Below are 13,515 nucleotides of genomic sequence, written 5' to 3'. Positions count from 1 at the left end.
TTGGACTGCAGATCGTAGAGCTGTATGAGCAACTGAGTAACAAGCCGGCTCCGGCATCGCAGGCAGCAGAGTAAGGCATCTAATATAATAAGTCCACGGCAATGACGCTGAAGTGGCGTTATCCGTGCTTTCCAAACGCAAGCGACGGTATCGACACCTTTGAAGCGATTGCCACGACTACTGCAGTTACTCATCGCTTTGCGGCCTATGCATGGAGCAATTTCACTGCCTTAGCAGACATACCGGTTAGTTGGGCACCGGTTGATTTCGTCTAGCAATCGACGCAACCAGTCCGCGCACAGAGAAAGAAGATATCCTCGACCAGCCGAAGAAAATTGAAGACCCTGCAGCCACGACGTCGACTGAATCCGATGTAAGCAGGTCAGGTTGCTTTGATCAAGGTGGAGGGAAAAGGTCACCTGCACAGAAAGCATTCTTGAATCGTTTCGGCTCACAGTGACAGTTTCCGCAAAGGCGGGTTTTTTACGTACTCTAACATGGTTTCATGGTCGAATCAAGCTTCAGTAACTTCGCAATACGAACTACTTTTAGATGAACACAATGCCCTACTATCCCGAGATAGCTGCTACTGGTCCTATCCCGACGAAGCGAAGCTCACAGGCGGTTCGCTAGTCTCGTTTGAGACTGCATACTTGAGCTTATCACCTTCGTTGGTATACCCTTAATCAGCTATATAGTTTTCATCGAGCACAGTCAACTCACTTCCGTGCCACCGGCGCTGATCCGGCTAGAGCCTTACTATGTCTCGCTGACTGGAAACCCAATCACCGAGCTTTCGCCAGACATCTTTGAAATCCCAAGCATAGCATATCTGATACTGGGTGATATTGACATTGTGGAGCTGCCCCGCGATGTTCCGAACCTCTCTCCGATGCTGTTCTCGATTTACTTGAGTGACACCAATGTATCCTTCTTCTGGTCGTGGATCGACGCATTGGTTTTGCGGAATTCAGAGCTTGGAGAACCAACATTGTTCTTGGGAGGATCGACGTACTGCACCGAGCTGGCAATGCTAATGGATGGAGAGGCGTCGTCTTTTGGCGTGAAAGAATCGGAGGGATATTCCGAAATACTCGTGGATCCGTCGGATGCAACTCGCGACGTGATACTAAATACTGTTAGCTGCGATGAAGCGTACACAGCAACGTTTTACCCGATTGATGTCGAAGATGCGAACAGCGCTATCGTGAATTCAGCTTAGTCCATAGGAGTACTATTGCGGCAACCACGGTGTGCGTGTCGCCGGACCGCGGCGAGATAGCCCCACCAGCACGACAGCTGAGGACGCGCCGCTGGCCACAGACAAAGGTCTGCTCGCGCCGGACGTAGCACTTCAGAGCGACGCTTCCCGCCGCAGCACCGCAGATCAAGCCGATGGATCTGCCTGTCAGCGCGCCTTGGCCGCCGAACAGCCCGACCGAGCCGTCGCTAGAACCTGTCGTGCTGGCGGAGCTGAGGCCGGGCGTGATTGATAACTTGTCGCTATTGCCGACCGAGCTGTCGCCCACGCGCACCGACCCATTTTCTCGCTCGCGACTAGTACCGCTCGTTAGACGCAGACTGACGCTCACGCCGCTGGTGCTCGCCGATTTCGGAGTCGTCAGCGATATGTCGTCGCTGGACGTCGTCAGGCAGGTCGACCCGCCACTCGCCACGCCACCGCCGTCGCTCAACGAGATCGAGCCCCCGACCGTGCCAACGACCACTGTCCAGAAGTGCTGGAACGGCGGTGTCCTCAGCGCCAACACGGACCCATCCTAGCAATGCACCACAACAACATCCAACCTTCCTAATCCTCACTCCGTCCGGTTTTCATTCCAACCCGAAGACAATGACGCTGACACCAATTTCGTTTAGACTATTGCAATAGAGATAGCGAGAATACCTGTCTGCCGGTGCTCTTCCATCTCCAGCTCGACAAGCCTACCTTGTGTGTCGCCCGATGCCATCCGTCGTGGCCAGAACGCTGGGCGGCGCAGCGCAATCGGCCGCATTGGATGCAGGCGCCCTTGCTCCCGCGAGTACGCTCGCACGTTGCGGCCTCCCTCGCCGCCGCCACACACGCGTTAAGCCGTCGCGGCCACGTCCGGCAGCACCACGTACGCTCGCAGGTGGCGCGTTGCTCCCATTGGCCGGCAGGATACGCGACCCCGTGACGCGCCCAGGTGACGCCGCGAGCGCATCTCCATTTGACGAGGTCGGCGTGGAGAGGTCACAAGACGCAGGTGTCGCAATAGCCAGGGGATAGGTTTGATTCTTTTGTTTCATAGAACCTGTCGTTAATCATCTCCTTGCCACTAAACACGGGGGAACGTCAGCCGCGTACGCTCTCATGCGGGCCGTAAAAACTCTCGTAAAAAGCCCTTCTTACCCAGCGCAGTTCAACGTGCAGGATATCCGAGGTCGACTACGTACCTCCTGCCTGCAAGTACCGGATCCGGTGCCACAGCTCAAGTTGCTCTGCAGCGCGCACTCACTCCGCCGCCGCCCAAGAACCCACCCACCCACCTCCACCTTCCACCCCTACCCAGTGCAGTAGCAGCCATGGCCAAGCAGCACCTCGCCAAGGGCATCGGCCGCATGTCCGAGATGATCATGACCAAGGGCAAGGGCTCGTGGATCTGGACGAGCGACAACCGCAAGCTGCTGGACTTCACGAGCGGCATCGCCGTGACCAGCGTGGGCCACTCGCACCCGAAGGTGGTGGCCGCAGTGCAGAAGCAGGCGGCCACGCTCGTGCACGCGCAGGTGAACATCGGCTACCACCAGCCCATGCTGGACCTGACGGAGAAGCTGCTGCCGGTGCTGCCCAAGAGCCTGGATTCGCTCTTCTTCGCGTGCAGCGGCTCGGAGGCCGTGGAGAACGCCGTCAAGCTGGCGCGCCACGCCACGGGCAAGAGCAGGGTGATCGCGTTCCAGGGCGGCTACCACGGCCGCACGGTCGGCACCATGAGCCTCACGTCGAGCAAGACGGTGTACAGCGCCGGCTTCGGTCCGCTCATGCCCGGCGTCACGTTCGTGCCGTACCCGTACGCGCTGCACGGCCCGATCCACGACGAGGAGAAGAACTCCGAGTGGTGCCTGGAGCAGCTGCGCCTGGCGCTCAAGCAGCAGTCGGCGCCGCGCGACACGGCGGCCATCATCATCGAGTCGGTGATGGGCGAGGGCGGCTACGTCGTGCCGCCCAAGAGCTTCATGAAGGGTCTGCGCGAGATCGCGTCGGAGAACGACATCCTGCTGATCGCGGACGAGGTGCAGTCCGGCTTCGGGCGCACGGGCGACTACTTCGCCATCGACAGCTACTTTGACGTGCAGCCGGACATCCTGGCCTTCGCCAAGGGAATTGCTGACGGCTACCCGATCAGTGGCATTGCCAGCCGCAAGGAGCTGACGGACACGCAGCCTGCTGGGTCGATGGGCGGCACTTACGCCGGCAACGCCGTGGCGTGCGCTGCTGCCATTGCGACGCAGGAGGTCATTGCGGAGGAGAACGTGCTGGAGAACACGCGCGCTCGTGGTGCGCAGCTGCGCGCCGGCCTCGACAAGCTCAAGGCGTCGGGCATGTACCCGATTCAGGACGTGCGTGGCCTGGGTCTGATGCTCGGCATCGAGTTCGACCTCGCGAAGGCCCCGATAGGCACGGCCAACAAGATCTCGGCGGCGTGCCTGGACCACGGCATGATGCTGCTGACCACGAGCATCTACGAGACCCTGCGGTTCATGCCCGCGCTTACGGTGACGGAGGACGAGTGCGCGCTTGCACTGGAGATTTTCGAGAAGGCTCTGGACGACGTGTTCGCGAAGTAGACGTGTTAGGTCCTAGTAACCCGATCAATGTAATGTTTGTTATACTGTTCATTGACCCAATTGCGCTGGTGCAGTATCTCTCAACTCGCTGCAGAAGCTTGCACTTCACAGATGAATGCCTGACTGGATACCTACAAGCAACATCAGTCTCGCTTCAACAATAGTCTCGGGACAACTGTGTAATTTCAGCTGCGATAATCTACTATAAAATCGATCCCAGGGACCCAATGGTAATTTTTTTTCTAAAACGAGTTTTTAGCAATCACGTTTAGTTAAATCAAGTCAAAGGGAGGGATACTAATTAATTTCTCCATCATATTCGTTAGGTCACCTACAGTAGGTGGAACACAATTGCCGATTTTTCAGTTGATTTATTTTATTTAATAAACGCTTTGAGAAATTACTTCATATTTGTTTAGAAGCTGAAATCCTTAACAACTTAACTACATTACATAAAATACCATTGCTAGAATAAACACCGCTGGCAAAAAACAAAAATTAAACAATGAGCCTCTGTTGCTGATCTACAACGAAAGGAGAAAACAAAAAACGGTCCTGCATAATTTTTAGTATAGTGCACAACGCACTCTGTCCTAAACGAGGCTACATGATAATGTTATTACAATGCTGTATTAAATCATGTGAAGGGGCTGGCGATTTTGTAATTTTGAGTTTTTCAAATATTTAAAAACGTCCACTGTTATACGAACTTTACAGCAAGGGAATGAGAGATGTGGGTGCCCTTGTTGTATTTGTATGAAATGGGACAGTTTTGAAGAATAAAAAGTTCAAAATATCAAAACTTTCGGGATACCTGGTATGAAACTAACAACCCACCTGTACTAAAAAAATAAACTGTTTTTGTACATCTAGTCAAACATATCAAAACAGCAATTCATAAAAGGTGAGGTGAGGCTTCGCTGAAGTCTATTATGAGCATAATTAGAAATATATGCACTAGTGACGATGATTGTTTTATCGTGGTGGTCTATCATCTAGCCTTGTAAATTATCAATTTCTTGTTATCTACACAATCCAGAGCGGATATTACCGAAACTCGTTTTTCAATAAGCTAAACATTTCATATTTCGACACAAAAGGTGGTGAGTCAAGCTCTGTTTCTCTTTTACCCCCCTCTCTAAAACACAAGTGAATTGAAAATGATTCAGCCTTAAATAACAAAAAACTGGAAAAATCTAGCTGAAATTGTTTTACTTTTTTAGATTGCTTGTAAGGTTGCAAAATTTAGTTCACATAACATCGTTGCGATGTAATATTGCATGCATTGTAAAAACTCACTACCTTTTCTAATAATAGAAATAATAATGTTTTCTATCATGTAACAAATTTGACGACTCTGTCATCTTTTACTAGAGTCAGCATGATTCAGAGCAAAAACTAGGTAAAGAAACAGTTTTTTCTAACAAGTTGTCACTAAAACGTTTTCATGGCCTGGCCTGCCTGATCGTGACCTCGAGCACCTTAAAGTAATGCTTGAACTCTTCGTCTTCAAAAGAAGCTACCTGTTCACAGTTGCGCAGGTACCCGCCCGTGTTCGAAAGCACCATACAACTGGGGAGACCTTAGTTATCTTGAATCACCTCATTCATTTGCTTGGTTTCGTCCAGCTTGTCGCGGGCTACGTGCTGCTCTTCGTCAATCTCAACGATGACGAAAACGCCTTGACATCGCATGAATCCGTCTGGAAGACCCGCACAGTCCCTCTTCATAGAAGGGGAAAAAATCACCAACTCCTCCGTGAACGCGTTTTCACGGATCTTTGTCGATGATTGGATCTGGCGCGTCCGGATGCTCCTTGAAGTAGCACTTCCTGCTATGCGTCCGAAACACCTTACTTGCCATCTTCATCTCGCACGCCACACAGCGCTTGTTGACCACGTCCTCCATACCATCGTCAGAATGAGCACGACAGTCAAGCAGTGTTCCTATTCCGCCCCAAAGGTAGATTGAGTCGCACGACCATCGTGAACACACTTTGGGTTTATCACGTCGATCAGCTCATCCAAATCGCTACACTTCTTGGCGGAAGGAGAGCCGTAGATAGCCTTGCCTCCTTCATAGACATACGTCCCCATCGTAACACCGCACGTCTTGCATGAACAGCTTTTTCGGGTCGAGGAATACCGAAAGTCGTCGTCTTGACTTTTATTTTGTGAAGACACGAGACAAGGAGAAGCCCATCGCTGCATTTTACCGATCGTTTCGTTGTTTTGCAATCCACACATTTCATATGGACTTAACGCTACCAGGCCGATCCTTTTGCACTGGGTTCTCTAGTCATCTCGCTTCCCGCAAATGACTGCATCTTTCTCGGATTCATTCCCATCTTTGATGCCGGAACCAATTCAGCTTACGTGTCGCCTCCAACCCAAGCCTGCCACACACAGTAATAACAATGAACGCACTGCAGACCGGGGCCACAGGTCACCGCCCTATCACACGGCACTATCGGACAATTTTTGTGCCTTCTACGTGTGCACGTCGGGCGAGTACACCCGTCGTGGAGACATCCATACGTGAATTTGGAGCTCCGACTTGGATTCGGGTGGTCTGCCCACCTTCGAAGCAGCCAACCCGCATCCAGGGCGCGCGGTCGCACAATGGGTATTGTACTTGGCATGCTCCGCGGGGTGCTTCTTGTCTCCAACTCCATCCACCACGCACGCCATCCCGAAAAACGTGTACTTGTCCCGAAGGTGCTTCCCATGTGCGCAATTGAAACAGTAGATCCACTGGTTATGTCTGTGAGCGGTCAGTGGGACTTAGCCCTTAGCCAGTCTTTGTCGCTTCTTAGTCTCACGCGACAAAGGCGGAGTGTAGCGCTGTACATGCAACAGAGCTGAAATCCTACAACTTAACCCTATTGTGGTTGATGGTCCTAAAACCTTGCAATATGCTTGGTTTTACAAATTTAATCCAGTCAAATCACACCTCTATTGATTTTGACCTATTATATCACTTGCGTAAAACCAAGCATTTTGCAAGGTTTTACAACAATAATTGCGATAATTTTTGGTAAACTCCTGCAAAATGATATATTATGCTGCGGGGTGCGGCGCAAAACCAAGCATTTATGCATGTTATACACTTTACCATGGGGCCTTCAGTTTACAAAACTCAAGTATAATTTTGAACACTAAAGGGTTAACTACATTACATAAAATACCATTGCTAGAATAAACACCGCTGGCAAAAAACAAAAAATAAACAATGAGCCTCTGTTGCTGATCTACAACGAAAGGAGAAAACAAAAAACGGTCTTGCATAATTTTTAGTATAGTGCACAACGCACTCTGTCCTAAACGAGGCTACATGATAATGTTATTACAATGCTGTATTAAATCATGTGAAGGGGCTGGCGATTTTGTAATTTTGAGTTTTTCAAATATTTAAAAACGTCCACTGTTATACGAACTTTACAGCAAGGGAATGAGAGATGTGGGTGCCCTTGTTGTATTTGTATGAAATGGGACAGTTTTGAAGAATAAAAAGTTCAAAATATCAAAACTTTCGGGATACCTGGTATGAAACTAACAACCCACCTGTACTAAAAAAATAAACTGTTTTTGTACATCTAGTCAAACATATCAAAACAGCAATTCATAAAAGGTGAGGTGAGGCTTCGCTGAAGTCTATTATGAGCATAATTAGAAATATATGCACTAGTGACGATGATTGTTTTATCGTGGTGGTCTATCATCTAGCCTTGTAAATTATCAATTTCTTGTTATCTACACAATCCAGAGCGGATATTACCGAAACTCGTTTTTCAATAAGCTAAACATTTCATATTTCGACACAAAAGGTGGTGAGTCAAGCTCTGTTTCTCTTTTACCCCCCTCTCTAAAACACAAGTGAATTGAAAATGATTCAGCCTTAAATAACAAAAAACTGGAAAAATCTAGCTGAAATTGTTTTACTTTTTTAGATTGCTTGTAAGGTTGCAAAATTTAGTTCACATAACATCGTTGCGATGTAATATTGCATGCATTGTAAAAACTCACTACCTTTTCTAATAATAGAAATAATAATGTTTTCTATCATGTAACAAATTTGACGACTCTGTCATCTTTTACTAGAGTCAGCATGATTCAGAGCAAAAACTAGGTAAAGAAACAGTTTTTTCTAACAAGTTGTCACTAAAACGTTTTCATGACCTGGCCTGCCTGATCGTGACCTCGAGCACCTTAAAGTAATGCTTGAACTCTTCGTCTTCAAAAGAAGCTACCTGTTCACAGTTGCGCAGGTACCCGCCCGAGTTCGAAAGCACCATACAACTGGGGAGACCTTAGTTATCTTGAATCACCTCATTCATTTGCTTGGTTTCGTCCAGCTTGTCGCGGGCTACGTGCGGCTCTTCGTCAATCTCAACGATGACGAAAACGCCTTGACATCGCATGAATCCGTCTGGAAGACCCGCACAGTCCCTCTTCATAGAAGGGGAAAAAATCACCAACTCCTCCGTGAACGCGTTTTCACGGATCTTTGTCGATGATTGGATCTGGCGCGTCCGGATGCTCCTTGAAGTAGCACTTCCTGCTATGCGTCCGAAACACCTTACTTGCCATCTTCATCTCGCACGCCACACAGCGCTTGTTGACCACGTCCTCCATACCATCGTCAGAATGAGCACGACAGTCAAGCAGTGTTCCTATTCCGCCCCAAAGGTAGATTGAGTCGCACGACCATCGTGAACACACTTTGGGTTTATCACGTCGATCAGCTCATCCAAATCGCTACACTTCTTGGCGGAAGGAGAGCCGTAGATAGCCTTGCCTCCTTCATAGACATACGTCCCCATCGTAACACCGCACGTCTTGCATGAACAGCTTTTTCGGGTCGAGGAATACCGAAAGTCGTCGTCTTGACTTTTATTTTGTGAAGACACGAGACAAGGAGAAGCCCATCGCTGCATTTTACCGATCGTTTCGTTGTTTTGCAATCCACACATTTCATATGGACTTAACGCTACCAGGCCGATCCTTTTGCACTGGGTTCTCTAGTCATCTCGCTTCCCGCAAATGACTGCATCTTTCTCGGATTCATTCCCATCTTTGATGCCGGAACCAATTCAGCTTACGTGTCGCCTCCAACCCAAGCCTGCCACACACAGTAATAACAATGAACGCACTGCAGACCGGGGCCACAGGTCACCGCCCTATCACACGGCACTATCGGACAATTTTTGTGCCTTCTACGTGTGCACGTCGGGCGAGTACACCCGTCGTGGAGACATCCATACGTGAATTTGGAGCTCCGACTTGGATTCGGGTGGTCTGCCCACCTTCGAAGCAGCCAACCCGCATCCAGGGCGCGCGGTCGCACAATGGGTATTGTACTTGGCATGCTCCGCGGGGTGCTTCTTGTCTCCAACTCCATCCACCACGCACGCCATCCCGAAAAACGTGTACTTGTCCCGAAGGTGCTTCCCATGTGCGCAATTGAAACAGTAGATCCACTGGTTATGTCTGTGAGCGGTCAGTGGGACTTAGCCCTTAGCCAGTCTTTGTCGCTTCTTAGTCTCACGCGACAAAGGCGGAGTGTAGCGCTGTACATGCAACAGAGCTGAAATCCTACAACTTAACCCTATTGTGGTTGATGGTCCTAAAACCTTGCAATATGCTTGGTTTTACAAATTTAATCCAGTCAAATCACACCTCTATTGATTTTGACCTATTATATCACTTGCGTAAAACCAAGCATTTTGCAAGGTTTTACAACAATAATTGCGATAATTTTTGGTAAACTCCTGCAAAATGATATATTATGCTGCGGGGTGCGGCGCAAAACCAAGCATTTATGCATGTTATACACTTTACCATGGGGCCTTCAGTTTACAAAACTCAAGTATAATTTTGAACACTAAAGGGTTAACTACATTACATAAAATACCATTGCTAGAATAAACACCGCTGGCAAAAAACAAAAAATAAACAATGAGCCTCTGTTGCTGATCTACAACGAAAGGAGAAAACAAAAAACGGTCTTGCATAATTTTTAGTATAGTGCACAACGCACTCTGTCCTAAACGAGGCTACATGATAATGTTATTACAATGCTGTATTAAATCATGTGAAGGGGCTGGCGATTTTGTAATTTTGAGTTTTTCAAATATTTAAAAACGTCCACTGTTATACGAACTTTACAGCAAGGGAATGAGAGATGTGGGTGCCCTTGTTGTATTTGTATGTGAACAGGTAGCTTCTTTTGAAGACGAAGAGTTCAAGCATTACTTTAAGGTGCTCGAGGTCACGATCAGGCAGGCCAGGCCATGAAAACGTTTTAGTGACAACTTGTTAGAAAAAACTGTTTCTTTACCTAGTTTTTGCTCTGAATCATGCTGACTCTAGTAAAAGATGACAGAGTCGTCAAATTTGTTACATGATAGAAAACATTATTATTTCTATTATTAGAAAAGGTAGTGAGTTTTTACAATGCATGCAATATTACATCGCAACGATGTTATGTGAACTAAATTTTGCAACCTTACAAGCAATCTAAAAAAGTAAAACAATTTCAGCTAGATTTTTCCAGTTTTTTGTTATTTAAGGCTGAATCATTTTCAATTCACTTGTGTTTTAGAGAGGGGGGTAAAAGAGAAACAGAGCTTGACTCACCACCTTTTGTGTCGAAATATGAAATGTTTAGCTTATTGAAAAACGAGTTTCGGTAATATCCGCTCTGGATTGTGTAGATAACAAGAAATTGATAATTTACAAGGCTAGATGATAGACCACCACGATAAAACAATCATCGTCACTAGTGCATATATTTCTAATTATGCTCATAATAGACTTCAGCGAAGCCTCACCTCACCTTTTATGAATTGCTGTTTTGATATGTTTGACTAGATGTACAAAAACAGTTTATTTTTTTAGTACAGGTGGGTTGTTAGTTTCATACCAGGTATCCCGAAAGTTTTGATATTTTGAACTTTTTATTCTTCAAAACTGTCCCATTTCATACAAATACAACAAGGGCACCCACATCTCTCATTCCCTTGCTGTAAAGTTCGTATAACAGTGGACGTTTTTAAATATTTGAAAAACTCAAAATTACAAAATCGCCAGCCCCTTCACATGATTTAATACAGCATTGTAATAACATTATCATGTAGCCTCGTTTAGGACAGAGTGCGTTGTGCACTATACTAAAAATTATGCAAGACCGTTTTTTGTTTTCTCCTTTCGTTGTAGATCAGCAACAGAGGCTCATTGTTTAATTTTTGTTTTTTGCCAGCGGTGTTTATTCTAGCAATGGTATTTTATGTAATGTAGTTAAGTTGTTAAGGATTTCAGCTTCTAAACAAATATGAAGTAATTTCTCAAAGCGTTTATTAAATAAAATAAATCAACTGAAAAATCGGCAATTGTGTTCCACCTACTGTAGGTGACCTAACGAATATGATGGAGAAATTAATTAGTATCCCTCCCTTTGACTTGATTTAACTAAACGTGATTGCTAAAAACTCGTTTTAGAAAAAAAATTACCATTGGGTCCCTGGGATCGATTTTATAGTAGATTATCGCAGCTGAAATTACACAGTTGTCCCGAGACTATTGTTGAAGCGAGACTGATGTTGCTTGTAGGTATCCAGTCAGGCATTCATCTGTGAAGTGCAAGCTTCTGCAGCGAGTTGAGAGATACTGCACCAGCGCAATTGGGTCAATGAACAGTATAACAAACATTACATTGATCGGGTTACTAGGACCTAACACGTCTACTTCGCGAACACGTCGTCCAGAGCCTTCTCGAAAATCTCCAGTGCAAGCGCGCACTCGTCCTCCGTCACCGTAAGCGCGGGCATGAACCGCAGGGTCTCGTAGATGCTCGTGGTCAGCAGCATCATGCCGTGGTCCAGGCACGCCGCCGAGATCTTGTTGGCCGTGCCTATCGGGGCCTTCGCGAGGTCGAACTCGATGCCGAGCATCAGACCCAGGCCACGCACGTCCTGAATCGGGTACATGCCCGACGCCTTGAGCTTGTCGAGGCCGGCGCGCAGCTGCGCACCACGAGCGCGCGTGTTCTCCAGCACGTTCTCCTCCGCAATGACCTCCTGCGTCGCAATGGCAGCAGCGCACGCCACGGCGTTGCCGGCGTAAGTGCCGCCCATCGACCCAGCAGGCTGCGTGTCCGTCAGCTCCTTGCGGCTGGCAATGCCACTGATCGGGTAGCCGTCAGCAATTCCCTTGGCGAAGGCCAGGATGTCCGGCTGCACGTCAAAGTAGCTGTCGATGGCGAAGTAGTCGCCCGTGCGCCCGAAGCCGGACTGCACCTCGTCCGCGATCAGCAGGATGTCGTTCTCCGACGCGATCTCGCGCAGACCCTTCATGAAGCTCTTGGGCGGCACGACGTAGCCGCCCTCGCCCATCACCGACTCGATGATGATGGCCGCCGTGTCGCGCGGCGCCGACTGCTGCTTGAGCGCCAGGCGCAGCTGCTCCAGGCACCACTCGGAGTTCTTCTCCTCGTCGTGGATCGGGCCGTGCAGCGCGTACGGGTACGGCACGAACGTGACGCCGGGCATGAGCGGACCGAAGCCGGCGCTGTACACCGTCTTGCTCGACGTGAGGCTCATGGTGCCGACCGTGCGGCCGTGGTAGCCGCCCTGGAACGCGATCACCCTGCTCTTGCCCGTGGCGTGGCGCGCCAGCTTGACGGCGTTCTCCACGGCCTCCGAGCCGCTGCACGCGAAGAAGAGCGAATCCAGGCTCTTGGGCAGCACCGGCAGCAGCTTCTCCGTCAGGTCCAGCATGGGCTGGTGGTAGCCGATGTTCACCTGCGCGTGCACGAGCGTGGCCGCCTGCTTCTGCACTGCGGCCACCACCTTCGGGTGCGAGTGGCCCACGCTGGTCACGGCGATGCCGCTCGTGAAGTCCAGCAGCTTGCGGTTGTCGCTCGTCCAGATCCACGAGCCCTTGCCCTTGGTCATGATCATCTCGGACATGCGGCCGATGCCCTTGGCGAGGTGCTGCTTGGCCATGGCTGCTACTGCACTGGGTAGGGGTGGAAGGTGGAGGTGGGTGGGTGGGTTCTTGGGCGGCGGCGGAGTGAGTGCGCGCTGCAGAGCAACTTGAGCTGTGGCACCGGATCCGGTACTTGCAGGCAGGAGGTACGTAGTCGACCTCGGATATCCTGCACGTTGAACTGCGCTGGGTAAGAAGGGCTTTTTACGAGAGTTTTTACGGCCCGCATGAGAGCGTACGCGGCTGACGTTCCCCCGTGTTTAGTGGCAAGGAGATGATTAACGACAGGTTCTATGAAACAAAAGAATCAAACCTATCCCCTGGCTATTGCGACACCTGCGTCTTGTGACCTCTCCACGCCGACCTCGTCAAATGGAGATGCGCTCGCGGCGTCACCTGGGCGCGTCACGGGGTCGCGTATCCTGCCGGCCAATGGGAGCAACGCGCCACCTGCGAGCGTACGTGGTGCTGCCGGACGTGGCCGCGACGGCTTAACGCGTGTGTGGCGGCGGCGAGGGAGGCCGCAACGTGCGAGCGTACTCGCGGGAGCAAGGGCGCCTGCATCCAATGCGGCCGATTGCGCTGCGCCGCCCAGCGTTCTGGCCACGACGGATGGCATCGGGCGACACACAAGGTAGGCTTGTCGAGCTGGAGATGGAAGAGCACCGGCAGACAGGTATTCTCGCTATCTCTATTGCAA

The 13,515-nt window shown here is 49.5% G+C and overlaps 4 protein-coding genes across 4 annotated transcripts; 3 read left to right on the top strand and 1 right to left on the bottom strand.

Annotated features, from left to right (window-relative positions):
* Window positions 1-694: 694 nt before the first annotated feature.
* PHYSODRAFT_510048 (hypothetical protein) lies at window positions 695-1,222 on the top strand (the record flags this gene model as incomplete). The annotated part of the gene is made up of 1 exon (XM_009531115.1): window positions 695-1,222. A coding segment is annotated over one exon (528 nt), but the record flags the coding sequence as incomplete, so codon positions are not given.
* Window positions 1,223-1,365: 143 nt separating this feature from the next.
* On the top strand, window positions 1,366-1,539 carry PHYSODRAFT_454980 (hypothetical protein; the record flags this gene model as incomplete). Its single annotated transcript, XM_009531114.1, has 1 exon — window positions 1,366-1,539. A coding segment is annotated over one exon (174 nt), but the record flags the coding sequence as incomplete, so codon positions are not given.
* Window positions 1,540-2,517: 978 nt separating this feature from the next.
* PHYSODRAFT_561375 (hypothetical protein) lies at window positions 2,518-3,859 on the top strand. The gene has a single exon (XM_009531113.1). It carries the CDS (start codon window positions 2,566-2,568, stop codon window positions 3,826-3,828), a length of 1,263 nt encoding a protein of 420 aa, XP_009529408.1. The 5' UTR covers window positions 2,518-2,565; the 3' UTR covers window positions 3,829-3,859.
* Window positions 3,860-11,569: 7,710 nt separating this feature from the next.
* Window positions 11,570-12,781, bottom strand: PHYSODRAFT_260724 (hypothetical protein; the record flags this gene model as incomplete). Its single annotated transcript, XM_009531112.1, has 1 exon — window positions 11,570-12,781. One exon carries the CDS (start codon window positions 12,779-12,781, stop codon window positions 11,570-11,572), a length of 1,212 nt encoding a protein of 403 aa, XP_009529407.1.
* Between the last annotated feature and the right edge of the window lie 734 nt (window positions 12,782-13,515).

The sequence above is a fragment of the Phytophthora sojae genome, assembly GCF_000149755.1.
Source record: "Phytophthora sojae unplaced genomic scaffold PHYSOscaffold_5, whole genome shotgun sequence".
Taxonomy (NCBI): Eukaryota; Oomycota; class Peronosporomycetes; order Peronosporales; family Peronosporaceae; genus Phytophthora; species Phytophthora sojae.
Note: the sequence above shows the minus strand (reverse complement) of the source record. Positions and strands in the feature narration are given on the sequence as shown.